The 27,247-nt window shown below is 39.6% G+C and overlaps 2 protein-coding genes across 7 annotated transcripts in view; one reads left to right on the top strand and one right to left on the bottom strand.

The window, feature by feature from the left end:
* The window catches only part of LOC122871483 (hepatocyte growth factor-like), a 22,395-nt gene extending 1,157 nt beyond the window's left edge, over nucleotides 1-21,238 (top strand). Inside the window, exons 2-18 of one of the 3 annotated variants that reach the window (XR_006376878.1) lie at nucleotides 3,391-3,550; nucleotides 3,706-3,818; nucleotides 4,442-4,556; nucleotides 7,892-8,034; nucleotides 8,251-8,371; nucleotides 8,556-8,674; nucleotides 10,274-10,445; nucleotides 10,634-10,785; nucleotides 11,993-12,086; nucleotides 13,265-13,404; nucleotides 15,381-15,413; nucleotides 15,619-15,727; nucleotides 15,831-15,905; nucleotides 17,048-17,185; nucleotides 17,490-17,573; nucleotides 17,702-17,835; nucleotides 18,346-18,483. Coding sequence is in view for 2 of the 3 variants with exons in the window: in XM_044186653.1 (XP_044042588.1) it covers nucleotides 3,391-3,550; nucleotides 3,706-3,818; nucleotides 4,442-4,556; nucleotides 7,892-8,034; nucleotides 8,251-8,371; nucleotides 8,556-8,674; nucleotides 10,274-10,445; nucleotides 10,634-10,785; nucleotides 11,993-12,086; nucleotides 13,265-13,404; nucleotides 15,381-15,413; nucleotides 15,619-15,727; nucleotides 15,831-15,905; nucleotides 17,048-17,185; nucleotides 17,490-17,596; nucleotides 17,702-17,835; nucleotides 18,346-18,522 (2,102 nt within the window). In the remaining variant the exon portion in view is untranslated. Of the gene's footprint in view, nucleotides 1-3,390; nucleotides 3,551-3,705; nucleotides 3,819-4,441; nucleotides 4,557-7,891; nucleotides 8,035-8,250; nucleotides 8,372-8,555; nucleotides 8,675-10,273; nucleotides 10,446-10,633; nucleotides 10,786-11,992; nucleotides 12,087-13,264; nucleotides 13,405-15,380; nucleotides 15,414-15,618; nucleotides 15,728-15,830; nucleotides 15,906-17,047; nucleotides 17,186-17,489; nucleotides 17,597-17,701; nucleotides 17,836-18,345 lie in introns of all 3 variants that reach the window. The other 2 variants (XM_044186653.1, XM_044186654.1) reach the window with 2 other exon arrangements.
* On the bottom strand, nucleotides 20,040-27,247 carry pax4 (paired box 4). 4 transcript variants are annotated; one of them, XM_044186655.1, is made up of 10 exons: nucleotides 27,003-27,247; nucleotides 26,663-26,793; nucleotides 26,304-26,519; nucleotides 26,122-26,212; nucleotides 25,679-25,795; nucleotides 25,491-25,573; nucleotides 25,343-25,406; nucleotides 25,058-25,125; nucleotides 24,452-24,563; nucleotides 20,040-23,606 (listed from the first exon to the last, which is right to left on the bottom strand). In XM_044186655.1, exons 1-10 carry the CDS (start codon nucleotides 27,034-27,036, stop codon nucleotides 23,281-23,283), a joined length of 1,242 nt encoding a protein of 413 aa, XP_044042590.1. In that variant the 5' UTR covers nucleotides 27,037-27,247; the 3' UTR covers nucleotides 20,040-23,280. The 4 variants fall into 4 exon arrangements, with proteins under 4 accessions (XP_044042590.1, XP_044042591.1, XP_044042592.1 ...); XM_044186656.1 differs by having other exon boundaries at nucleotides 25,679-25,792; XM_044186657.1 differs by having other exon boundaries at nucleotides 26,663-26,736.

Raw genomic sequence — 27,247 nt, 5'->3', positions numbered from 1 at the left:
AACGCATCCAAACGAGCTCCGTGCCGATCCTTTATGAAGCATGGATTATTTGGTGGTTACAGAGACTGTCCCGGCTTACAACCCCCCCCCCCGCTGACATGTCACTGAGTAAAGCACTGAATCCATAGTTACCACTTCCAGGGGTGCCGACCCTGACCTCTGACCGCCCTGGAGTTGGGGAAAGTAAAATGCGCGCATCGGACTGTGGTATTCGTGCGTTTGTCCCGGTAGAGAGATAGAAAAGGGGTGTGTGTGCATGTGTGTGTGTATGTGTGTATGAGGGAGAGAGAGGTAGAGGGGAGGAGGGGTAACATCTGGCTGCTGAGCCCAGCTCCACATTTTGCGCTCTCTGAAGCAGATGTAATGTCTGCTTAATTCCCAGACAGAGGCACACCTTTAACCTGCTACCTTCCTGTTGTTCATATGATACAGTTTTTCCTCAACTCTGCCTTAAAATTTACACATTGTGTGATTATCAATATTGCATTTTTGACAGTTTATTTAGTAGGAAAGCCTGACTAAAATACTTATCCAGCTTAAGTTCTATGCTCAAGGGCACCTAAGTGGACGTTTCTGAGGAAGGTCAACATGGGTCATTCACCTTTCCTCTCTACATTTTTCAAGCTAAACCAGGGACTCAAACCTGTTCCTGTAAGCTATTGCTGTCTCTTCTCATTAAATCTCATCGCTCTCATTCTCGCCCATTGAGTACATTTTATTATAATCTCCAACTTCAGCAAATGTTTGGGATTTGGAGATAGCAGGAGTCTGACTGCAAGGAGAGGAAGAGACTAAGTGAAATCTAATTGAGCAGCCTGGCCAGACATCAGGGCTGGAACAACACTGTGATGAGTGCCAGATGTGGTCCAGTGGAGACCAAACATTAATAACACGTTCTCCCCAAAAAAACGATTTTCAACTACGAGGAGCCTCTAAATGCTCCACAGTTTACAATATCCTAAGTACACACACAACGTCTTGTGTCGGATCTTGGCACAGGAGCATGTAGCTGTAACTCAGCAGCATGATATTTTCCTGTGTGATTTATATCGCACTTGCCCCTAATTATAAACGGAAAACTATTGTAACTAAACACATAATGCGTCTAAAGATGTTGCTGTAGACCCCAGAAACAGCATTTACAGTAGAGCTCCATTCTGCTGAAGGATGGGCTCTTAACATTTTCCACCAGGTAAAAATGAATGATTTGTATCGCAGAGGATTTCAACTTAAAATATGGTTTTGTCCTGCTTTTGAACCCACTTGGATCTCAGATACATTATGCTATGTCTTTGCAATGACAGAATTTTCTTTTGATGTACTTCTTCCAAAGAAGTGGCTCTCAACAAAGGCCTATAAATATAACAAGAATGAATTATAATGTATCCTTTTTCCAACTTTGACAGTTTCCCATTTTTCCACATACTGTATGTTTTCTAGTATGTGTTGGATGCCAATAGCTGAGAGACTGTACATAAAACTTTGTTAGTTAGTAAAAATGATGAGTGACATTAAAGCCTTCCTGGAAGGAATTCTGCATCTTGTTTTGTTCCCTAAAAAATAAATGAACAAACCCTTGTTGCTCAAAATGAAAAGGAATAAACATCACTGTAGTTAAACAGCAAGAGTTCTACTAAGACTTTCGTGACTGTTAAGGAGTCATGAACACAAGTTATGGAAATGGGTTTCTGTTGGAATCAAGGATATCCATTAAATGTATCTACAATAACATAAAACTGTAGCATAATAAATACCTAAAAGTAGTAAAAATTGTTAAAAAAGCTGATTTTTGGCTCTTTCTGAAAGCAGTAAAATATGAGATCTGTTTTCATGAGCATCGAACCTCCAACTGAGAGACCGGAGCACATCAACTTGTTGGATGGACATCATTCTGTTCTCTTGGCTGTCTTCACACCCTGCATTTCTCAGGCAGCTACCTTGGTTTGAAGAAGGAGTACTGGGGGGCATTCTGAGCTGGGCTTTGATCCTGGACACATTTCATACTTGCTTTTCTGACACATTAACTAGTCTACTTCATTGGTTTGGCCAGCACAGCTGAAGCACGATCTAAAGAAAGGTTCTCTCAAGAGCTGCAGAACAGCAGAGTTTTGAGGGGTTTGGGATTTGCACATTGATGTTTTAGTATGATTCAGCAGTGCACATGCTAAAATGTCAACAAGCATAAGGGTTGAAGCACACTGTAGTTGAAAGATGCTGTCATTGACAGCTGGCCACCAAGTTCAATGTATGACGGTGAAATAATTTCATCTTTGCTCCACTTCCTCCATGCCAAGATCCTGAAACCAGTGTTCATGCTTCCTGCTCTTCTAACAGTCAAACCACCAGGAGAAAACGACTTCATCACCCAGCGCCTCGACAGCAGCAGTGAAATGTTTGGCCATGTCTCCCAGTATTTAAGTAATGTCTGATGCTTTGTCAATGAAAAGGGGACAAAACAATTCCACATGGTTTCTTAGAATATATATGTATATATTTTGCATTTTGCCTTTACTTGATAGCTGACAGTGTAGATACAGACAGGAAATGAGGGATAAGAAATAGACAACACACAACAAAGGCTATCGGCCAGAACCAAATCAGGTTATGCCGCCGCCATATGGCATGCGCCCCAACCACCTGGCTACCAGGACGCCCCAACATGGTTTCTTTGAGAGAGGGTTTATTTCTGTCATTCTGAACCACGTGCCATTAAATAACTGCAGAGGAAAGTGATATTTGGTGAGGAAAAAAAGTAAATGACAAAGTAAGTAATCAAGCAACCTTTGGCAGATTAATTAGAAAATATAAAGCATAATGGAGACAGATGATAACTCAAAACTGTCCTCTGGGTGGACTGAGAACTTGAGTGCTGGTCTCTCTAGAGAGCAATACAACCTTCACCATCAAACAAGCAGTTTTCACAGAGCTGGCCACTGGTTAACTCTGTCCTTGTTGCAGCACTTATGCAGCATTCACACCCATATGGGATGGGTGGCAGAGATGGGAAAGAAAACAATGTTTAAAAGCATTCACATCATTGGACAACTTAAGACAGCTGTATGATTGAAAAGTTGGTCAATATAGCACTATATCCGTAAAATTTGGGTTTTAGTGCTATGCTTTGGCTGATCTTTGTTTGCCTGTTCTGTTGTTGCCGATTCATCATACCACTACCATATCATTAAGCAACAAGTCGGGTAACTCAGAACTTTCAGAAAAAAATGCTTACAATTTGCATGTTAATGTGAAAGTCAGAAATAGACAGTAACTCCCATATGAGATGAACCTGGCAATAGCAGGCCCATCTCCTTCCAACCTAACAGCGAATCTAATGGCTGTACCAAAACATGTACATAGGTATTCTCATGTTGTGTCCTCGTGTTCTTGCAGGTTTTTGTAGAAGGACTCATCAGTCATTACAGAAGTATGAGAAGACTGAGAGTCACATGCTGGCTTGCACAGGCTGTCCTCAGCCCCTGGTACGAAACAGCCGATCACAGGAACACTGCGCCCACAAGTGCAAGAAGGTCAAAAAAAACTTCAACTGCAGGTGAGTTACATTTTCTTTCTGTTTCCTTGAAATGTACATGGTTTCTTCATGGCCATGTTCCCCTCACTCCTCTCCGCCTTGTAGATACAGTATTTACATATTTTTGTTGTTTATCATTTCTTCATCCCTCAACTACTTCCTGTGTGTTTCTACAGGGCTTTTAACTTTCAGCGGCACAACAGGAAATGCCACTTGCTTCCCTTTGACCGTTTCACCCACGGTGTGCAGAAGCAGGCCAATGTCAACTTCACTTTGTATGAAAAAAAAGGTAAATGTCATCACTCTGGTGTTTTTCTCATGAGAACATTAAGGTGCAGAGAGGGATTTACACAGGCAAATTGTTTGTTGGTGATTGCGGGTTGTGCTTCTTGTGTCGGCTCCCGGGTTTTTAAGGCCTTCGGTTTTTCTGTTGACATAATAAAAGCAACCATTCCCCCTCACCCCCATGTTGTTTATTCACTCCAGTGGGGAGAGTCGCATGCATAAACATGTGGCAGACTTAAGTGGGGTGTAAACAAAAAAGTCATTGTTTACAGTTAGAACGCAAAGTCTTTCTCCACTGCAGGCTGTGGAATCTAGCACTTTAGAATTTATTGCACAATGTACGGAACCCCACCCCCCAGTGACATTTAATGAACTTCAGGGAGTTGTCTGTTTTGGGAATAACACACAAGCTGGGACATACTAAAACGCTTGTTGTAAAAACGTCTTATTGACCATATATGGGAAAATATATATTCCAGGTGGTCAAGGCTGCGAACACAAATCAACTTTTAATTGACTAAACGCTGTATAAATTGGCACACAAAGAGTACACAGGGACAGCTTGTATCAAAGTGAGAACATGAATGGATGTTTTCAAATACTTTTTATGCCTTTGCTATTACTTAGATTATATAAGGGAGTGTATCATCGGCACCAAGGACAACTACAGAGGGAGGAGGTCTTGGACAAAGTCAAACATCACTTGCCAAGCTTGGGCAGATAATAACATCAATGAACACACGTAAGTTGTCTCTTTTTTAACCAAGAAAGTCAACAAAAAGTACCTTTTTGTGGGAATAGGGGCTATTCATGAGAGACAGAATGGCTACAAACATTCATATGTCACCTTGACGGTGCAGCGCCTCACTTGCATGACACTTTCTAAGGAGTGGAAGTTGTTAATCATTTACTTCCCCTCGCCAGATTCCTGTAGATTTGAACCAGCAGCCTTTAAAGCCAGCTTCTCTAATCTTTAGGCTTCCACCACCTTCCTGGATGCTCCTTCTCTATTTCTCTGTGTCTGATATTGAACAGGCCTCAGTTGATTTATTGATGTTCAGATCATCCCCTTGCACCTTGGGGGTTAGAAGGTGGACGCTCGGAGACGGGTGAACATTTAGCCAGAGTTAAGTCAGATTTCTTTCAACACATGCAGAGATGTCCTCTCCTATGAGGTTGTTTTTCTGCTCCACTGTAGGCCATCAGGTGTATCCCAAAGATGTTTTCTCTCTGCTACAAGCGAGGCAAGATCAGTGAATTTGTGACGATGGTTCTGTGCCAGCATCTCATTAGTGGGGCTCATTATTTACAAGATATTTTAACTGTGGCAGGGAGGGGGGTTGAGAGACAGAGTAATACAAGTTTGAAGAAGTGCAGGGTGAAAAATAGAAGGGAGGTAGATTGAAAGAAAGAAAGCACAAAAGTGTATAGAGTGAAGTCATGTTCTGTCTGTTGTGCAGCTGAGCTCACAAAGACACAGAAATACTAAGAGAAAATACAAGTTCAATGATCCCCCACAATTAAAATACATTGATTGCTGTGTTGGTCTCCATCCTCGCCTGTCCTCTCCTCTCTTCTCTCCTCTTCCTCGCTTCCCTTTCCAGAAGCAGCTCTTCACATTAATACTTTATCATTGTTTATTTGACACACGGTTCCAGTCCTCGTCCCAGATGGCAAACGTAACGTCCAACAACATCGCCCTGGCATGTCAGCAACTTTTAACTTTCAAAGGGTCAAAGGGAGCTTCACTTAAGGGAGATTTAGTGCCACTGTGGGGTTACCTAACATGGGACTGTCCCGCTGTGTGAGAATTACCGCCGTAATGAACCACGCACCATTTGAGTTTCAGGTAACTATTATTTTCATGCTTGAGCGATCACCATGGGGCAGGGGTGATTTCTCAGGAGGTTCCCTTCCAGGAATGGGACTTCCACCTGTTCTCTATATTTAGTGTTTGAATCAAGGCTCTGAAAGAAGTATGTACTGATGCCCAGCCAAGCATGGAGAATGAAATGGAATGGAAAATTTCTGTTCATATTGATAATAATAGATAACATTGCAATCATTTTTTTATTCACATAGGGACATTCTTTTATTTTTCTACACATTTCCACTGGGAGGTATAGACACACACTCCTGCAGCTTCTTGCTGAGAGTTAGATGAGAAAATTGATACCACTTTCATGTCTGTACAGTAAATATGAAGCTTCCCCCATCAGCCAGTTAGCTTTGCTTATCAGAAAGACTGGAAACAGGGGAAAGTAGCTTGTGTGGCTCGTCTGATGGTAACTTGTAAATTAATGAGCAGGTAGGCAGATTTTGTTGCCTTTGGACAGAGCCAGGCTAGCTGTCTTTATGCAAGAAAGTTGGCAAGAAAGTGAATTATTTCCCAAAATGTGCTTGCTTTAATCTCTGAATACTTTATTCCTTTAGATGCTGCAGCATTGAAGCATGACCATGTTTGTTCCATAATCACCAGGTGCGTGACCTGGTTGCTCGACATTTTGCAGCAGTTACTTCAGGTCTAGATTTCATCTTTAGTGATATCCAAATATGTTTAGCCGGCCCAAGGAGCGAAACATGTGTGCATAGTGTCTGCCTGCGCTCCGATGGGAACAGACTTTGGCAAGGAGATGAACAACTGGCCAACATCTGTTAGCGCAACATCATTATGGCTAACTTGCTCCCATGCCTTGGCCTTTTACAGACTCTCACCAGATGCAACCTTTTTTGTAAAGTAAGGAACCTTGTAATTCCATTTATAAATTAAGGATACTGTATTATGATAGAAATATATTGAACTTGTGAGTTACACACAACAGATGTGAGTTTTGGCACTTGGCAGACTGCTGCAAAGGGGAACAAGTGTTTTGTCTTAGTTACATGCATAAGTTAAATTTTGCTGTTAGTCTTAATCCTGTTATATTTTTCTTTTACTATAATCTATATCTTAGGACCTTCCCCTTCTTTCTGTCTTTTTGGCTAAGTTAGATACCTGAGATTTATTCTAGTTCTGGGTTGAATGATGTTGTGCATTAGTGTAGAAGCCTTGTGTAAGCCCCAGGGCACAGAGGGGAGAGCAGAGCAAACTCCCCCAAGAAAAGAGTCATTGTCTGGGGTAGAGTGTTCAGACAAGCTGCTGAAGGGAGGATAGACTCTGGTTCTTTTTGCTTATCTTTTTTTCTTTTCCTGCACGATATTTCTTTTTAGGAAATCTTTTTACATCATCAATTAAACACTTAGCTCCCACCTTTTTGCTCACTCCATTATGCTCACTTTCTTTTTTTAAGCACTTAAGTTTGTCATTTCACTTGTTTCTTTTCACCTTTCTTTTCCACAACTTTTTCTCCCGTCTTCCCTCTCTGTCTCCCTGGGTGGGAGGGGGGAATGTGGTCGGCATGGATCAGGGGGTGCTGACGTGCCAGCTTTTCATCACCCTGCCCTGACAGAAGACGAATTTCATGCACTGTCCATTTAGTACGGGGATCCCAAGCAGCTCTCCTTTGTTCCCATATGTTTGGACTAGCCAGGTTCTTTTTCTTACAGTCTTCAGTTGCTTGTTCACACTGACGTGATGTAGCCGTTGACATAGAGGGATTAGGTTTAAATGTGTTCAAAGGCTTCCAGCAAAAGACCTGCTTGGGCTGCTCCAAGTGGTTCGTAGCATTGTTCTGTGCTGTTGGTGGTTACTGTGCTGTGACAGAGTCTGGCTGCTTCACACATGAAGGAGCTGGGATATGGTAGGAATCAGTAAGGCAATCATGCAAAAGGTGCAAACCTGGAGAAAAGAAACATATTGATGACTTGCTTTGCATAAGATCTCGATGACTGGTCATTCCAGGATTTAAAATGTAACCTGGTCACACTGTATGCACTAACATTTCTCAGAATGAAGCTGACATCTTAATGTAAATCCCTTTTGAATTTATTTGGTTTGTTACTGAGAGCACTAGCAGGCAGGTATGGTACTGTATACACCACTTGAGCAGCCAAGTGTGCAAGTACTCCCTAAAATTTATTTATACAGCTTACAGTATCAGTTAACACTTTCAATAATGTCTGTCTACTCCCCTGTAGGTTTTATCCCGATAGGTACCCGGCGCAAGACCTGAGGGAGAACTTCTGCCGGAATCCCAACAACGATCCCGGTGGTCCGTGGTGCTACACCACAGACCCAAATGTACGAGCTGAGGAGTGTGGCATACCACAGTGTTCAGAGGGTAAGACACTCCCAAACGACATCACTGGACAATAAGATTTAGCCAAAATAAATCAGATTCATGCTTGAAAGAAGTGATAATGTACCTTTTCCAGATGTGTTCTAACATTTAATCAATGTTTCTGTAGTTTATTTCCCTCTTGAAGTCATTAGTTGTTTTTGCATTCATTAGTGGAGAAAAGAAAGTTTTGATAAATGTTGTTTTCTTTGTTGACAGAAGTCTGTATGACGTGTAATGGAGAAGATTACCGGGGCAAAGTGGACCATACAGAGAGTGGCAAAGAGTGCCAGAGATGGGACTCAACAAGGCCTCACAAACATCACTTCCAGCCCAAAAAGTAAGCTGCAAAGCTGATAATCACATATTAACCTTTCTCACGGACAATGCTGCACACACCCATGACAGATGCTTAAAGAAATGACGCTAACACTCAGGAGAGGTAGACCTCACCAGTTGTTATGACTTACTCCTCTCCCTCCTATTTTCTTTCCTCCCTGTATCCTGTCTGTCTCCTCTCTCAGGTATCGGAACAGAGATTTAAAGGACAACTACTGTCGTAACCCAGATAATCGTCTTCGTCCCTGGTGCTACACCATGGATCCCAAAACCCAGTGGGAGTACTGCAACATCACTGTGTGTGGTAAGGGCCTGTGTTGTGTATACTCCAAATCTGGGGCTTGGGTTTTATGGACAAAGTCTTCAACAAATCAACTGAAGACCAAAGTATTGTTTAACTCTGATTTATGACTGTTGCTAGTTTTTCTCAACGTCTAGTACCCTTACAACCTTATAACAGTATATATCATGCAGTTAGGAATCCATTATAAAATTCAAAAGTGGACATAGTGTTGAGGATCTCTTGCTTGGTTTTTGGCCAGACAGACTGCGGTTGGGTACTACCAGCTAGTGGTTTGAGGGCGCCAGGAGGTATTTTACATACAGGACTTCAGTGGTTTTGGAGAAGTTGCGGTGAGCTGAGTAAAAAAGCCCCTCTTCTCCCCTGCAGAACCTCATAAGACTTTTGTTTACCCGGCTGGGTGTTTCATGTGGTGGTTGGCATCAAATTCTTCTACCTCAACATGGAAGAGTAAATAGGTTGTTTGTAAAAGGGAGGGTCTGACTTCAGAGAACCACAAGTGTGATAAACCATATAACTTCACTTGAGTCATATCACATTTGGCAGAGTCTGACAGAGTTGTAGTTTAGATAACTTTTGCCTTCATACTCACTACAAAAGACAGAGGGAAAAGAAAAAGAATGGATGCCAAAAAGAGGTTACACCACTGGAGAATTTGTTCATTTTTTCTTTTTGAAAACACAATGAAATATTCCCACATGCACACCTACAAACACAGAGAGCATCTCTCTTTGTCTCTGTCAGACACATACACACATGTACTTTAGAGTACATGTTATGATTTACAGCAAGGGCGGAGGATCTGCATTTGTCCAGATGTGTGCATCCCTCAATGCCTGCCCTCTGAAAGATAAAAACCACTGACCTGTACTACACAGTGCACACAGACACTGGCATGCATTACATCAAGCCAAAGAATCCCTCTTTTCCATCCGCCTTCTTATTTCTGCTTCAAAACATTCCCTTTCCTCCTCCATCTTCTTCCATCTCATTTGTCAAAGGCTAAAGAAACAGAGACAGAAATCCTGAGGGGAGAAGTCGCTCCCTCTGTACTGCAAGCCTCACAGTGCTGAAAAGCAGAATTCCATCTGAAGATGTTTGGAATAGTTTTCCGGTGGATAAAGTTGCCCCAGCCAGACCGGGTTGGATGTGATATCTTTGGTTGGGCTGCAATAAACAAATTCACCAGAAAGAAAATATTTTATTATTTACTGTTTAGGCAAATATGTATTCATAAATATGATCAGGCTCCAGGTTTTTCTTACAACAACCTGTGACATTGTGTGCCATCAGCAAGTTAAATAACTGCATATTGTTGTGGATGTCCCTACGTGCAAGAATGTGGGGCACCAGTGTTATGAATACACAGAAAGTTTCCTATCGCAGTTGAGACAAGGGGGGAGTGCTACTGTTTTTGATCATCTGTCTCTAGGTTAAACATGACACATTCTTCTGGGGATTAATATCTCCCTCCTTCTCTCCCTCCCTCCTTCCTGCCTTCGGTTTCTATATCTCACTCTCTTTAGCAAATTTTTCCTGTGCCTTGTTTCTCATGCTTACACTCACAATTACAATTTCTATGTCTTTTTCTTTCTTTGCCAGACTCTGACTCAAGTGAGGACACAGATGTCAATGTAACAACATCCTGTGTCCAGGGAACGGGCACAGATTACCGAGGCACAATGAATGTCACTCCAGAGGGTGTGACATGTCAGCGCTGGGACTCCCAGTTTCCTCATAACCACTCCTTTCTTCCTCAAAACTTCAAATGCAAGTGAGTAATGTTTGTTTCATGGCCCATGACAGCTTGGATTCAGTTCTCTCAGCTGTGTCAAGGAGATTATTTGTTTATTTTCTGCATTTGACTGTTGAAATGCCAAAGGAAAAGTGATAAAAGTGAAACTTAAAAATATAGCTTTGCTGTTAAAAATACAGTCATCAGCACCATCATTTAAATTGTAGTTTGTGTATGTGTTATAGAGCCCTCAGAGAGAACTACTGCCGTAACCCTGATGGTGCAGATTACCCATGGTGCTTCACTACAGACCCTAATCAGAGGATAGCCAACTGCACCAACATCCCCAGGTGTGATGCTGAGGCCACACAAAAAATAGGTAAATTGCTGTACGACTTCAATTTTAAAAAGAACAATTCAACTTTTTGGGAAATACTTTTATTTATTTTCTTGCTGAGGATTAGATGAGGAAATTGATACCACTCTCATGTCTGTATGGTAAATATGTAGCTATAGCCAGCAGCTGGTTAGCTTAGCTCAGCACAAAGACTGGAAAAAGGAGGAAACAGCAGCCTGCTAGCACCTAAAGCTTACCTATTCGCTTAATTAATGCATTATTTCTTGTTTGCTTAATCCTTACAGTAACAGAAATGTAAAAACGAAGAACAAAGTTGTGGTATTACAGGGAGTTGTGTGCTGTAACTATTTCTTGGCAAACAGTGACAAGGTGCAGACAAGTAAAAACTCCAGGAAGTTACTAGGCCAAGAAATAGTCCGGCACATAACCCTTACTAAAACCACACCTTGCTGTCTTTACATTTTGATTTTTGTATGGTTTAAACAAGATATAATGTGTTCATTTGTGATCTTTAGAGGTGCTGGTAGGCAGATATTGTTAACTTTGGACAAAGCCAGGTGAGCTGTTTCCCCATTTCCAGTCTTTATGCTAAGCTAAGCGGCTGGTGGCTCTAGCTACATTATTACCATAGAGATGCGAGAGTGGTAGAAATTTCCATGGTGTTTCTTGAACAATGTGATTGAAATACAGACCTACAAATGCTTTAAAAGCCATGTCATGTTTTTGCAAAGTGGAGTTACACAGACACGTTCTGTATTGCTCCCGTAGGACTGGGCCACTTGGCAGCATGCTGCTCAATGAATTCCATTTCATGGAAGAACACAAACACTAGACTTTGGCAATAGCGCTCGCTGTCATTTCCCATGTTTCTCTGCTTTACATTTACAGTAAGAAGACCATGTATGTCAAATTGCAGCAAGCCTGTTAGTTACTATAGCCCCTCTTCTGATTCTGTTTAAGAACATACATAGTAAGGTTTAATGTTTCTATTACATTTGAGAACCACCAGTTACACATGGGCCCTTGACATTAAATTGATTTAAACCACAAAGAGATTGATTATGTTATGTTTGCATCAATGAGAAAGACAGCCATCAACCAAATCATGTATGTAGTTCTTTGAGTATGCCCACTTACTGATTGCATTTAGGTGTGGGCTCAGTAATTCCTTGGACTCCTGGGAATATAACAAGATGGTCTAAAGTAACTTCATCCTGTTCTTCCTCAGAGTGTTATGAAGAAAACGGAGAGACATACCGGGGCACTTTATCCATAACTCGATCAGGGATTCCCTGTGCAGACTGGTCACATCACATAAACAGGTAACAGAGTTATTTATTCTGCATATAAATGTGTTGTTTTGCTCCTTCTACACCCAGTCAAGATTAAGCTGTACTGAGAAGAGTGGAGATATTTCATAGAGAGGCTGACATTCTTTTCAGCTCAGTTGATGAGTGTTTGTTGACAACTTAGCTCCCATTGCCCAATTGTGGGCATTTCCATTGTGAAAATCTTTTTCATATAAATGAAGCTAAGCAGTGAAAACAAACAGCAAGAGGAAATCAGGGGTTCCTCAGGGGTCAATACCAGGCCCAATTATTATTCATCTAACTGACGAGAGGAAACCCGGGGTGCTCTCCAAGTGACCCATCCTGACGGAAAGGTTGCCCACTCCAGGGCTGTTGCTTCATGCCTAAGTCAGGCTGTTGGAATTACTTAATTTACAGGAATTTTAAAAGCCAAAATGGCACAGACAGATGGACATGTTCCAGAGCAGACCCCTGACCCCAGGAAGTGCTTACTGAGGAAAGTAGATCAAAGCCAATCAGCTCCCTCGCATAGACTGCAGCCAGTGAGTCTACCCTGGTCAAGGTCAAGGGTCATCCCAGGAAAAACTGCTGAGAGCTATAGCTTGTTTAACATTCTCCTGGGAAGTGAAATTATCCTCACCCCCCTGACAAATTGTTGCCAATCGCTTAGCATTATTTTTGTTTGTGTGTGTCCAAACTCCTACCTAGTAATTTCAGTGATATTTTGTATATCTGAGAAGATTACATTTAATTCTCCAAGAGCCAAGTGGAACATTGCAAAAAGATACACAATTAGATCCTACAAATTGGGAGCACAATCAAATCGTTCCATAGAGGATGTGGCTCCTGCTGGTCGGAGCCCTGCTGAATGCTTAGAGTGCATACTTTCATACTCCCATGAGCACTCTTCACAAAACTCTGCGTTTCCTTCTACGGGCTTTGTGCAGTGAATGCAGAGGATTCATTGCACTATAGGAAAGCCAGAGTCAGAGTTTCTAGTCATACCATGGTTACTTACAGTGTGTACTGTATGTACCGTATGTGCCTGTGTTTGACTCCATGTATGCACATGCTCCGGTGTTTTTAGAGTGTGTATGAATCTTTATGAGACATGGCCCAGTGTTAGTTCTGATACACTGTGTGCAAAATAACAAATGGGATATGAGAATCTGTATTTGTGTGTTTTACAGTGGGGATTCTCACTCTACAGAATCCCATGTAGGGCTGGAAAAGAACTACTGCCGAAACCCGGACCGGGACAAACATGGCCCCTGGTGTTACACCAATCCAAATAACCGTTTGGTCTGGGACTACTGCAAACTGAAGCACTGTGAGTGGCTTAAATAACTTTGTCTCTTCTAATGTCTGTCTCTAGTAGATACATCTGTGTTATGTCAGCCGTAAATATTAGCAGACCCTTAGTTCACCACAGTAGAAAGAATGTGAATGATGCATATGTTGTATACTGCAATTTTTTAGTGATTAATTTAGCAGAACCTTAAAGGAATAGTTCGACATTATCGAAAATCGATACCACTCATGTCTATACGTTAAATATGCTGCTAGAGCCAGCAGCTGATTAGCTTAGCTTAGCACAAAGACTCGAAACAACTGTAAAACCACAACCTATTGTTTTTAAATGTTATGTTTTTGTATGGATTAAACCAATGAGATATAACATGTCAATTAGTGAGCTTTAGAGGTGCTTGTAGGCGGATGGTGGATTTTGGACCTTTGAACAGTGCCAGGCTAGCTGTTTCCTCCTGTTTCCAGTCTTTGTGCTAAGCTAAGCCAACCGGCTGCTGGCTGTGGCTTCATATTTATCCCACAGACATGAGGGTGGTATCAGTCTTGTCATCTAACTCTCGGCAAGAAAGCAAATAAACAAACAATTTCTTTTATGGTGGGTGTTTCAGAACAAGATTGGAAGCATTGTTCACTAGTCAAAAAAATGGCTGCCTTTGAAGTTTGAGCTAGAGGCTTGTTGTCAAAGGGAGGAGGGGTTTACTGATAAAGTGGAAGTATTTGTTGGTACATGTGACAAATGAACAGGCTACAGAAGATAAAATGTTGACGTTACAAGTAGCAAACAGGTTGCCACATTTCCTGGTGCGTGTTTAAGAGAACTTGATCCCTGTTTTGGTCACATTTCTGAAAGCACAGCGCCAACACAGATGCAATTGATAAAGGTTTTCACACCTGTGGGCACCTGGCTAATTGCTGCAGAAAGGAGGTGTGGATTGTTGGTTTCAGGAAATTGAAAAAACTGGCACTGTTCAAACATTTGAAAGCAGCTTTTCATCACTTTGCTCGTGATATACTTGCTTTTAAATATGCGTTCGTATGCACATGCCGTTGGAATGTATCTTGTGTGCGTTCACAGAAATTAAGACTACTGGTATGCAACATGCAATTAAGCTCATGAACAGTGGTGAAAGTAGATTACTGTAGGATGTGAAGTAAGGTCAGCAGCAGACTCTGAACAAATGCCCACAACAATGGCAGAAAGTTTTGACAAGAAATGAATAGTGCTTGTGCTTTTCATAAAGTGTTACCATGTTTAGTTATATTTATGTCATACAAAAGTTCTTAAGAAAGATATTTCAGTGTTAGCCAGGGACACACAAAGAACAAGTCCCAGCTGCTTGCTTATGCTTACACATTGGTAAAAAAAGAAAAAGAAAAAGGAAAAGAAACAAGTATTTCATTAGCCTTTCAGACTCTCCAAACAGCACTTCTAAAAGAGCATTGACTGGCATTTAATACACAGAAATGGGTGCAGATCAATGAAATCAACACAACACAAGTGATTTAGCTTTGTAGCCTTTGTTGACTTCAACTAAAATGTCAGAACTGTTTTTTTATACAGCTTGGCTGGTGGCTTACGTAATCTGTTAGGTTTTGTCCAATTGGCAGAGAACACACGATGTTCAAACAGCAAACAGATGCAGGTCTCTGCTGCCATCCTTTTATTTGAGAAAACACGGCTGGACTCAACATTTTCTTTGGCTGGTTTCAATCTGGCTGCATTGAAGAGCCTTTTTCAAATGGCTGCACAATAATTTCCATAATGTAAAACATATCTTCCATGAAGTTTTTGAGGTCTTGAGCAAATTTATTTGCTGCGGTGGCTGACTGTTATAGCCTCCAACAATGATTCAGAGATAAGTCTTTATAATGTAAAGAAGAGTGTCATTTTCAATGAGGTTTCATGCTTTGTGTGTCAATGTATGGTCAGTGGCCTGGATTATTTCTTGCTGCTGTGGGGTCTCTTCTTAATGTTGGGCTTTTCTTTACTTCAATCAGGTGAATCAGCCACAGTTGCTCCTCAACCAAACAGTGAGTATTGTTTTTGCTTATTTGGCTTTACCAATGTAGTCCTTTTCCTTTTTACTCTTTATATCAAATCCTTCTGTTGTCATGTACCTGACTAAACAAATCATATTTTATGGTTGCCCTTTGAAGTTTCAATAAACATTGTTCAATTGAGATGTAAATAATACATCCATCTAACAAGCAGCATAAAACATGTCTCCTTGTTTAGCTCTAACTAGGGCCAAGATATCATGCTTTGTGCATATAAACACCAGAATAGTTGGAGGACACCAAGTGCTAGGTACAGATGGCAGCTGGGTCGTGAGCATCCAAAGAGAGTAAGTAATTTTACATCTGTGTTTTTACAAAATGTCCTTTATGCCTTTTTTATGCTTTTATACCTAACATAATGGTGAAAATTGTCTTCTTAAATTTTCTTAGGAAGGTTCATTTGTGTGGCGGTTCGTTGATCAGAGAAGATTGGGTTTTGACAGACCAGCAGTGCTTCACCTCCTGGTAATACTCCACCTTCTGATACTTCTGGTAGTCTCCCTTCTGATACATACCCTTCTTATTCTCTGTCTGTCAAACTTTAATCAAATTCCTTCTCCCATTTACCTCCTCCATTTACTCTATCTTTCAAACCTGTTTCTTTTCTTCTTGCTGCCCTCTTTTTAATATTGTTTAAAGTGAAGATGCAGGATGTATCCTCTTTACTGGCAGTTACTCACTCCCAGACAGGCCTGAACTGAGATATGGAACAGAATAGTTTGGCCTGCATATCTGTTTAACTTCTGCAGTTGTCTATGTTGGAGCCACTCATATGCATATAGTATCTCTACATCTGAAGTAGTAGCTTTAAAGAAAATGTCCCTATCTCTGTACTTATGCACTGTACTGTATATATTGCATATGGTGTACATCAGTAGCTTTTAGCTGATATTTTTAAGCCTAGTGTGTGTTGTGGAAAGCCATGGTTTGCTTTGCTTTTTGTCTTGCTCATATTTGTCTGTCTTGTCTTCACATTTGATATATTTGCAAAATGGATCAATATAAATGATATATTACTTGTAAATATAAATTGCTGTGATAATGTTTCTGTAATGAACTTGCAAGAACATGCAACAATGTATCCTGAAATGCACCTGGAATTTTGTGTTTAACATGTTACTTTTTTTAGATAGTTTAACTGACCACATGCAATACTTAAATAAAAACTATATTTTGCATATAACATTGATTACTGCCCTTTCCTAGCAATGGTTATAGTGAGACCAATGTAGGTCTGAGCAAGACTCACATTCTTTACAGTCCCTTAAAGAGGGACTGTAAAGATTTAAAGCAGCAGAGAGCAAGATACCGTGACTTTTAGTCTCAATATGGGTCACGCTCCAGTAACACTGGATCCTGCTTTTCCCATAATGCAACTTAATAGCATCTTTCATTAGATTACCCCTGCCACCTAAATGCCCACTTCTTTCAGCGCAGGCTTTCTATTAATGTTTTAAGCCTCAAGCTTAATACTTTTAACAGAAAGCCTGAGATAACCATTCTGACATCATCACTTGTCATCATGGTTACTTATAGAGCGGTTGCCCACTCTATAAGTAACAATACTGTAGGTTTACAACTTACATCTTGGTCCTTGTGGTCACCAGTGTTCCAGATCTCAGGGATTACAGTGTGCAGGTTGGTCTGCGTCACCTCAACGAATCCTCAAGCCACCCAAGACTACGCATCTCTCGCCTGATCTGTGGCCCAGAAGGATCCAACCTGGTTATGCTGAAACTAGCAGAGTAAGTTCTCAACTTTTCACTAGGTTTCCACTAATTTAAGATTCTAATGTTAGAGCATAACTAGTGATATGGAAAACTATTTAATCTTCTGTATTGTAGTAACCACTATCAGTGTCATTTGGCCATCTGAATGCTTGAAAGGCCTGTTGTTATTTCCCCAAAAAGTTCAAATGTTGGTAGTTTTACAATTTTACTACATCACTTTTTATCGATCTAAAAAGAGGCCTAACATGCCTCTTATTTGTGTGCATACAGTATGTTTTATTGTGACTGTAATTTATGACTATTATTATGTTTGTTCTAGTCCTGCCCCTGTGTCTGAAGGGGCCTCCACTATTCATCTTCCAGTAAAAGAGTGTCACATCACTGAAGGCACCAACTGCACCATGTATGGATGGGGGGAAACCAAAAGTACTGCCTTCTTTCACCCACATGCCATGCCATTTTAACCATTATTCAAACAAAAAGAATATCTGTAACATTTAACAATTACACTGCATATCCTTCTCTGTTCAGATACAGGATACGATGAGGCACTGAACACTGTTACCATGCCTATGGTCAACAATGACATGTGCTCACAAATCAAAGGGGATGCTGGGGAAAGCAGAATATGTGCCGGCGGCAGGAGAGGAGAAGGCATATGTGATGTAAGGATCACAAATAAATGTTTACATCATGAAACAGAAACAACACAAATGCAACATGAATGTACAAGACATAAAAGCTCATTTCACGCAAATACCAAATAACATGGCAACATCTAGATATCTAGTTTTCGCTGGAACTACTTTCTGCTGAAGAAATAGTCCGAATGAAAATGGTTAAAGTCAAAGTTTGTGGATTATCTTAACTAAATGTGACTTTTCATGTTTTTCAAATGTAATTTTCATTGCATTGGGATGGCAACGGAGGTTTCAACAAGGGATATCTAAAAAGTGGCAAAGTATTTCTGATTCTGATTCTGATATTGAAACTATCAGAAACTACTGAGGGTTAAATGTAAAAAAAATTGTCTTTTTTCATAATTTGTGTGAACTGACCTTTTAAGCATTGTATCAGCTTTTTAGACATTTGGAGTTTAGTTTAGTTTGAACATATACAATGCAGTATAAAGTCAACGTCTCTCACATGTGTTGTTCTCTACTCTTTTCTTGCAGAAAGACAATGGTGGTCCATTGGTTTGCCAGGAACATGAGCGCAAAGTCATCATTGGTGTGAGCATCCAAAGGACAAAATGCGCCTCATCGCAGCCTGCGCTTTTTGTTAACGTTGCTTTCTACTCTGGGTGGATATACAAAGTGTTCAAACTTTACCCCAGTTTGGAGAGGAACTGACGGTGTGGTGGGAAAATTGACTCCATACACAACTTTACCACAGCCTGCAAGAGGAGGGGCGGCTTTGGGCCAACAAATTCCAAGACCTCTCCAGCATAGACGACAGGGGAGAAATGAGGAAAATCACCTTGTGGAAAGTGGCCATTTTGGGATTTTGTGGCTGAATTTGTCATTTTACTGAGAGGATAGAGATTAAGAAGACTGGATAAACCAAATGGAATTTCATCCATTTTCTACTTTGCAAATGAAGACATTCAGGTTGTTAGCCTTAATATAATTTTTACAACCAAAGTCTAAGGCACATGGACAGCATACTAATTGTATTTTGACATGTTCAGAATATCTGAAGCCATGCAAACAAAGACAATGAGAATGACACTTGTGACTCAGTATTATCTCCTGGAATATACTTGAATATGGACAGAACCCACTTCTCTGGCGGTTACCACGAGGTAGCCTCCTGTGACTGGGATTTCTTGTTTTTTCATGTGTTGAGCTGGACTGCAAAACATATCTTTTCACCTCCAACACAAATGATGTGGATAGATAATTAAGATATTCCTTAATGTCAACAAACATACTACTCTGGTCATACATTTCAGGATATCACAGCAAAAATGATAAATGTTATTCGGCTACTAAAAGAATCCAACGAAAAACTGGTAATACCAAAAAGGAGGAACACATAAGCATAAAAAGGCCATGATAAACTCACTATTAGGTAGTACAGTCACTAAAAGTCCCTATGAGAAAATAGTGATTAAGCGAAGCCTGTAAATCCAGCAAAAGTTAAAATTTGGTTTCAGATATATGAGTAGTTAAGTATATAAAATACACTGCTGCTGCTGCTGCTGCTGCTGCTGCTTGAAAAGCAAACTGCAGCAGCCTTGGCAAACCATGCAGTGCTAATTGTGTGCAGTAGCTGGTCTACCTTTTCCCCAGTTAGCTGTAACTGTTAGTTTCCCCATGAGAGGATCTAAGTAGGACTGAGCGAACTGCTCCAAATCTTATGCTAATATTTGTAGCATGAGAGAGAGAAGAGCCATGCCAAATATAACATGGCTATTTGGTCTCCAGTTTGGAGGGAACTTTGGCCCCTGGTGGGCTGTGTGTGGTCAGTAGGATATTTTATACTTTTTTGTTTCATGGAAAGTGGCTCCTTATGTACATAACTGCAGATTTATTGAGTATGTTTCTGCTGTGCTGTAAATTTTATAGGTCTTATAGATCTGGAATATTTTTGGTTCACAGAGTAACATCAGGCTTCTTCGTGCCTCTGATTATGTTAAATATTTAAAGAGACTGGTAGCTTGTAAGTAGTAGGTAGGTATATTTATTTTTTTAAATTAGCAGAAGACAGCATTTGAAAAGAATCAAAATTTTTGGTGTGATATTTAGATTTTTGGTTCTTTGTTCTGAGAGTAATAATTATCCCAGAATAACTGGGGTGCATGTTTGACTCAGAGATAACAGCCACACAAACATAATATAATATGCTAGGTTACAGTATGCTTCATATGATTTAACTTTTTAATTCAAGAGTGCCTGTTTCGGGCTAACGTAGTATTGTTTATCATGCATTTACTGTGCATATATACACAAACACACACATGCACAAACACAAAAATTTGTCAAATATCTGTGATGCATATATCATAATTATGTGCTTCCATGTTAAAATCATGAAAAAAAATCCAAATCAAATATAGGCATTTAATTGAAATACAAGAAAGTTTTATTTACAGAATAAAACAACAAAAAAACTGAAACATCTTACATCAAGTTTATTGCAATTAGCATCACCAAATAAGTGAACAACCCAATGCAGGTGATAGCAAAGGAGTGCATTATCAGTGGCTTCATGGCTACCCAAATGACTATGATTAATATGTGTGATGTTTGTTAGAAGTCAGATGAACGTTTGCTGATGAGGGTATTTACTTAGCTAGTTAGACTATAAAAAGGATGTCTCTCTTACAAATGGGTCTGTCTATGACCATTTCTGAATTAGCAAAAGTTTGCAAATAGCCAGATGCTGCTTATAGCCCTAAATATCCTAAATGATGCCAAAATGACCCTATAATTCCCAATTCATTTACCATTAACAGCAGTGTCTTTTACTCATGTTTGTTCTGAATTTCACATGGAAAACAGTACATAACAATAAAGGAACAAACATTAATACTGGGGGCTTTAATACAATGAATTGCGGGTTCCCATCAGTCATTGAATCATTTTGCCTTTGGTTCAAGTGTTTCAAAAACCATAACTATATACAATGAAATAATAACTGTGGCCTTAATTGTACTTTGAGGACAAATGCAATCCTCCAATACCATTGCACAGGTTAAAACCAAAGTGAAAGTCAGTTATAAAGTAGCAATCACAAAGAAAGCTTCATTAAAGGCAACTGACATGTAAGATAGGTGAAACCAAATATCACAAATTCTTGCTTATTGATCAGTTTTGTGTGCTCTTATGGCGTTGTAACTGTTATTTAATTTACCTTTATGTAAATAGCCCAGTGCATTCTGTAAATTACAATTTGTATTTTTTGTAAATATCATACTTAAGTATTTTTACTTCATGATCATTCTGTTTATATGTTTGTATACAGTGAACTTTAAATATAACAGCTGCTATTTTGTGTTAGTGAGTTGTTTTGTATCTATGACCTTTTCTGAATTCTGTAGCCTTTGTATTATTCCTATTTTAATAAACAACTTGACATTACATTCAGCTATATTCTGTACCTCTGTTTCTTTGTCTTGGCTTTTTCCCATGTGTAATATGTTTAAAGGAATATGCCAGCCGCTCACACTTAAAATCTGTTTTCCCAGTTTTTGGCAGTTAACTTCCTATATCACTAAGAGCAGCAAATCCTAGTGCATAACGTTTCTCAAGTGACTGAAAGCAGCAGGGGTCATCAATGCAACCACTGAAGGAGATAAATAACTAGAATTCTTAAGGAACATTTGGATAACAAATTTGGACATCCCATACTTTAGTGAGATACAATTGAACTTGGATAAGCTTTTCAGTAGCTCTGAAACTTTGGTTGCTCAATATAAGATTAGATATACTTAATGCTCCAAATGTAAAATTCATTTTTGTGTCAATTTATTATATTGAGGTAAAAACTGTTGGGGGTTTTTGGTAACTGGTGATGCAAGAAGTACTCAGAAAGTACTTAGAGCCTCAAACAGTTACGAAACCATGTGAAGTGTGACAAGGGGCCCCAATTGGACACTGTTTTTTTGTAAGGGGTCACAAGCCAAAAAGGTTGGGAACCATGGTTCCATAATGTATATTATTTTATAAGCTTATCATATGATTTTTTATGTAAAATCTTAATATCTAAAGTAACTAGTAACTTTGCTGTCAAATAGTTGTATTAAAGTAAAACGTACAAATATATATAAATAACATATAGAGTTGCATAAAATGCAAAATACTCAAGCACAAGTACCTAAAAATTTTAGTTAAGCACACTACTTGAGTAAACTCCGTTACTTTCCATTACAGTAGATAACCCCCCTGATCATTATCAGAAACACTAAAATTGAGGAGGACAAAATCATGTTCCCATTTCAATAGCTGAACTAAAGCTATTCAAAAGGCTTACAGATGATTTAGATTTTCAGTAGAAATCACAACACAAGCATACACTGTCATGTGGAGATGTCATTTACCTATCTGGCTTCATAGCGTTAAATTCCGACAGGTCATTTTGCCAGTAGGCCACTTCCATGATGCTGGCCAAGCTGTTTGCCTTCTGATCCCAACTTTCCCCCCAGTGACCAATTATCAAGAAACTCCGAGTCTTACCGTCTCTTCACTGTAGTAAAGGGATATAAAGGAACTCAATGCCTCTGCCCTGTTGCAGTCATAAAAACTGATACCGAGCAGAGCAGATATCAGGTCATGTTTAGACTTTTTGAAGCTATACTTTTATAGATTTTCCCACTGGCCTTCCCTGGAAAGAAATCTTGCAAGAAACCTCCCTCTGCACTTAAACAAACAGCAAGCCCAAGACTATAAAAGAGATAACATCCATATTATCCAGTGGTAAGCTTAAATGATCCATGGAGCTATGATTTATTTTATAATCATTGTATATCACTGACCAGATGTACTGTAGAGGATCCAGTTAAAGCTATGCTCATATATCCAAATCTAATTTTTTTCTGTATTCTCCATTAGCACTAAATGTAATCTCTAAAATCTACACCCTTTCAAGCAGAACCTTAATCACACCTTGGCATATAACACCTTATTTCCTGGAAACTCACATAAATAAAACCAATCATCACTTCTAAAAAAAAATGTATTACCATCTTATCTGTCCAGCTTTATTCAGCACTTCATGTCTTATAAAGTTGCATTAACTTTGGCTTCTTTACAGGTCAGATTAATTTAAGATCCCTTGGGATTATCAAAAATTACAACAAGAACTTTGAATTTAGAATAATATTTAAGATATTCATTTCTATGTTACTCCTTATTAATGGCAATTTAAGAGTACTGATTCAAGGAAAAGTGATGAGTGAAGCTGCAGTGCATTTTTTAAAAAACGAGTGCATGGAACAAGATTGTAACTCCAGTCATCTGTCGCCCTCTGCTGGTTAGAATGTGTCCCTCCAGTCTAGAAATTGAGTTGCACTCAAAATATGGTTTTTGATAGTCATCCAGTGAGAAATGCATTTTCAACCCTGTACATCAAACATGCACACTAATGTTAGAAATGTGGTTACACATTTAGTCCAGGTAACAATGTGGATTCACATCCCAGGGCTGCTGGGGAATTAGAAACCTCTCATCTGTTTGAAACTGGCTCCAAGTAAAAGAAATTCCCGGCTGGTTCCAGCACTGAGTCACAGGGTGGTCTGTTCTTATTGTCTCAGTTGCGAAAGGGAGGGATGTCCTTGTGTCTGTGTGATGGTGAACCAATGGGAAAGTGAATCTATCTCTGTGGAGATCCAGTGGAGTCTTGTCCGTCATGGTCTGGGCCATCATGTTATTCGACTGATGGAGGAATGAAGGTGGGACTGAGATGGCTGTCAGATGTTCAGAATTTCCCATACCTGTACATCAGATTAAAGGAGTGAAACAATTAGTTTACTTTCTCTCACACTTTCTCACACTTAAGAACCAATTTAGGAGTAAAAAAGTTCTTTGCTAAAATTAAGTTTAGGTCACATTTATCAAGTGACTTCCTCTTACTTACAGCGTAGTGCAGGAATAACATTTATGAGCCGCTCTCAAGTGATCACATGATTAATCACATGTATGTTCAGGGCAGAAATAGCTAATCAGACACAAGGATTTACCCTACATCGACCCCATTGTTCTTCTTTTGTTTTTAAAGTATCTCAACATTTTCTCAGATATATGTAATGTATAGTAGGTGTTGGGGGGTTTTTGTTAATTTTATTTGTGTGATATCTGTAACCTCTGCCCCAGCAATTAACATGTTGAATCAATAACAATCGAATACTTTTATAATATATAATTACATAGTGATTAAATTATAGAAAATTGTACCACATTTACGAAAAATATATTAAAAAAGTAATTATTGATTAATGCCAGCTTTTTTCTTGTTATTTGCAACCTTAAAGAAATGCAAAAACAAAAACAGTGGTGTAACATATGTATGTTTTAGCAGTTTGCTAAATATGGGCCCAGGTCTGAGATTAGAAACCACACCTTCTATAACTACTCTCACCACTGATCTATATTCAGCCTAACTAGACATTACAGCTACACTTCGATTTACATCTATAACATGAGTCACTAATTCATAAACTCACTGTGACCTTCAACATGGATGAGCTACTGTTTAAGCATTTTAGCATCTAGACAATCAAACACTATAGAGACAAGTGAACACACTGATTTAATAAAAGAGATTTTTGCAGGATCTTACCTGTTTCTGTTGGGAAGAAGTAGCCATTTTGCAACTTCCTGGCAGCTGTGTTGTATGCAGGGGAGGCATCTGAATTTTCACAGTAGACTCTTGACGTTGCTGTTGCCTTTATCTGTGAGAAACCAAAAGCCATTTTGTATTTCACAGGTTTTTAATCATATTACTCATATTACTTAAACAGTATTACATTTGAAAGCCCCTAAACACTTGGCTTCAAATTTTAAGTATTGCTCTAAAACATTAAAGTTAAAAAAGTCATTTTAAAAAAAGCATCTTTAGGTATTATTTATTAAGAGTTTAACAGTCAAAAGCTCAGCTAACCTGCTTCATCAGGACTGTGTGGGTGTGGTTTAATCAGATTAGAGTTTTTGATTTTGTCTGATTTTGATTGAAATGTTGCACAATCCTGATTGGTGCATGGAAATATGTGATGTCATCCATGTCTAACCAGTGAGATGAGCACAGGGAAAAAAGAAACTGTTCTAACTTCGGCAGAAAGTAATGTGTTCGTGTATGACGCCATTGCTCAAAGCAAGAGACTAATTCAGAAAAAGAGTTTTCAGGGCCTCTAAAGTTTGTCTCACAAAGTGCTAACTCATACTGTACCTGTTGAGATGTGAAACTGTGCGGCGTTGATGGATTCACAGGAACAAAATCTCTTTGCTTTTGAAAGTCTGCAGGAGTTATGGAGAAAAACATGTTGTCACATAATTGTGAGGTGTGAATGAACATGTGCTGAGGGGCTTCCCATTGCTATTCAGTTCAGTTTGTTTTGTTATGGTTGAATTTATTATGCATAATATTTCTAGGCCTTGCCTTGAACACTCAAATCCAAGTAAGTACACACACACACACACACACACACACAAACACACACACACACACACTTACTCTGTGTGCTACTCCTGTGTTTGGCTTCCCTCCTCCATTTAGCCCGTCTGTTTGAAAACCAGATCTGTGAGAGACAGACAATCATCTCAAGAGCAGAAAGATTACATTTGTGATTCTGTATGAGCATTTTGATGATTCAAAATGATACCTTTATGGTGTCCTCAGGAAGTTTGATCTCAGCTGACAGTTTCTCTCTCGTGTACATATCTGCATACTGGCTGTGAGAGAATTCTGATTCGGGTGAGAGGAACATGTATTTAACTGCTTTTCTGAGTGGAATAATGCAGTATTGTGTTAGTTTGAGACCTGCATGTACTTTTAAATACTTTAAGTCACCTTGCTCGAGTGCTGTGCTCTGCTCCGGGGTGAAGGTGGTGCGGTTTCGGTGCAGGACATCCTTAGGTTTCTGGTCATTACTGCATACTGTCTCAAACATCTTTCTCTCATTTACTTCTTTTTGAATCAGAGAATCAAAATCACACACATTAGAAAATGTTATGTCCAAGGATGTTATGCTGGTTAGACATACCTAAACTCATCTCTCTGTTTGTTAGTTCATCCAAATTTTGATGTGCAGCAGGTTATATTTATGTAGGAAATCAACAGGCTTAGTCATATAAACTGGTATAAAAATGATCAAATTAGGTTAGGTTAGGTGGGAAATAATGCATTTCGTGCACTAGTGACTGTGTTCCTTATAATGCCCATCAGTTGGAGGTTACAGGTTCTCTATGCTTTCATTTATTTTCAGTATCCACAGACCTTCACAGGTGACTTACCCTGCTCAGTCCTGATGTGCGCATTGATCTCCATGCACCTCGGTCCGTGGTCCAAGTGCATCTTTCTTAAAATCCGATTTATAGACGACACCTTGCAGAACACAGTGTGCAAAACGCATCAAATACTGGAACATTTTCAGTTTCATCATTTCAAAACAAAATTGAATTTCAAGCTCACTTACGCTGGGAACTTTGGAGGCCTTGCATACTCGTGCTGCTGCAAGCCGTTTTCGAATTTCCCAAGCAAAAATTGTTGGATTTTCCTTTTTGCACTGGATGATTGTGGAGATGACACCGGGGGTGAGAAGCCGAGGTCGGCTCCCTCCAATGGTCTTGGGCTCCAGGAGTCCCGTACGGCGGTAGCGGCTCAGGATCTTACTTACACAACCGTTGGACACCTGAAATACGCAGTGACAGAGGCATCCCAGTGCGAATATTAACACAGCAAGACGCTTTAGCCAACTTTTCTCACCGAAATCTGAACCACTTTAAAGCCTAAATGTGGTTATTTGTGCATTTTGCCAAATGGATGTTTGCGTACCCGGAGTATCCTGGAGATCTGGCTTGGGCGGACTCCTTCCGAGGCCAGTTCAATCATTTTCCTCCTCTTGGATTCTGGGAGAGGTCTACCGTTGAGAAACATCCCTCCTAGCTGGTTGACACTTCCACCACCTTATCATAACACAGCCTATACTATTTAAATTTGTCTTTAAAATACAATTTAAGTGGTTTAAATCGCTTATTCACTCTGAAAAAAACTGCAAACCTAAATTACATTTACTACAGTTCACATCTGGACTATGCTTATTGCACTGCAAAGTCTCAACGGGCGGTTTAATTAGGTGTCTAAATGTGCAGTATAATAAAATTGTAAAATGAACCTTTATTTGGCAGATCAACGTTTGTTCCGCACATCTCTGCTTGCTCCCAGCCTTGATGATGAAACTGATTACAAAAACAAAATGCGCAATGTGATAATGTTCCCAGAAAAAAAAAACACCTTATGATACGTAAGCAATGACACCACGTTAGGTAAAGAAAAAGTAAATTGTCTAGGCAACTCCGCGTATCTCTGGTGAAAGACAATGAGGTGAATCGCGCCCTTCAGGAGAAATTTATAGGCCTG

Source organism: Siniperca chuatsi, linkage group LG23, assembly GCF_020085105.1.
Source record: "Siniperca chuatsi isolate FFG_IHB_CAS linkage group LG23, ASM2008510v1, whole genome shotgun sequence".
Lineage (NCBI taxonomy): Eukaryota > Metazoa > Chordata > Actinopteri > Centrarchiformes > Sinipercidae > Siniperca > Siniperca chuatsi.
This window is presented reverse-complemented; position numbering and strand designations above follow the sequence as displayed.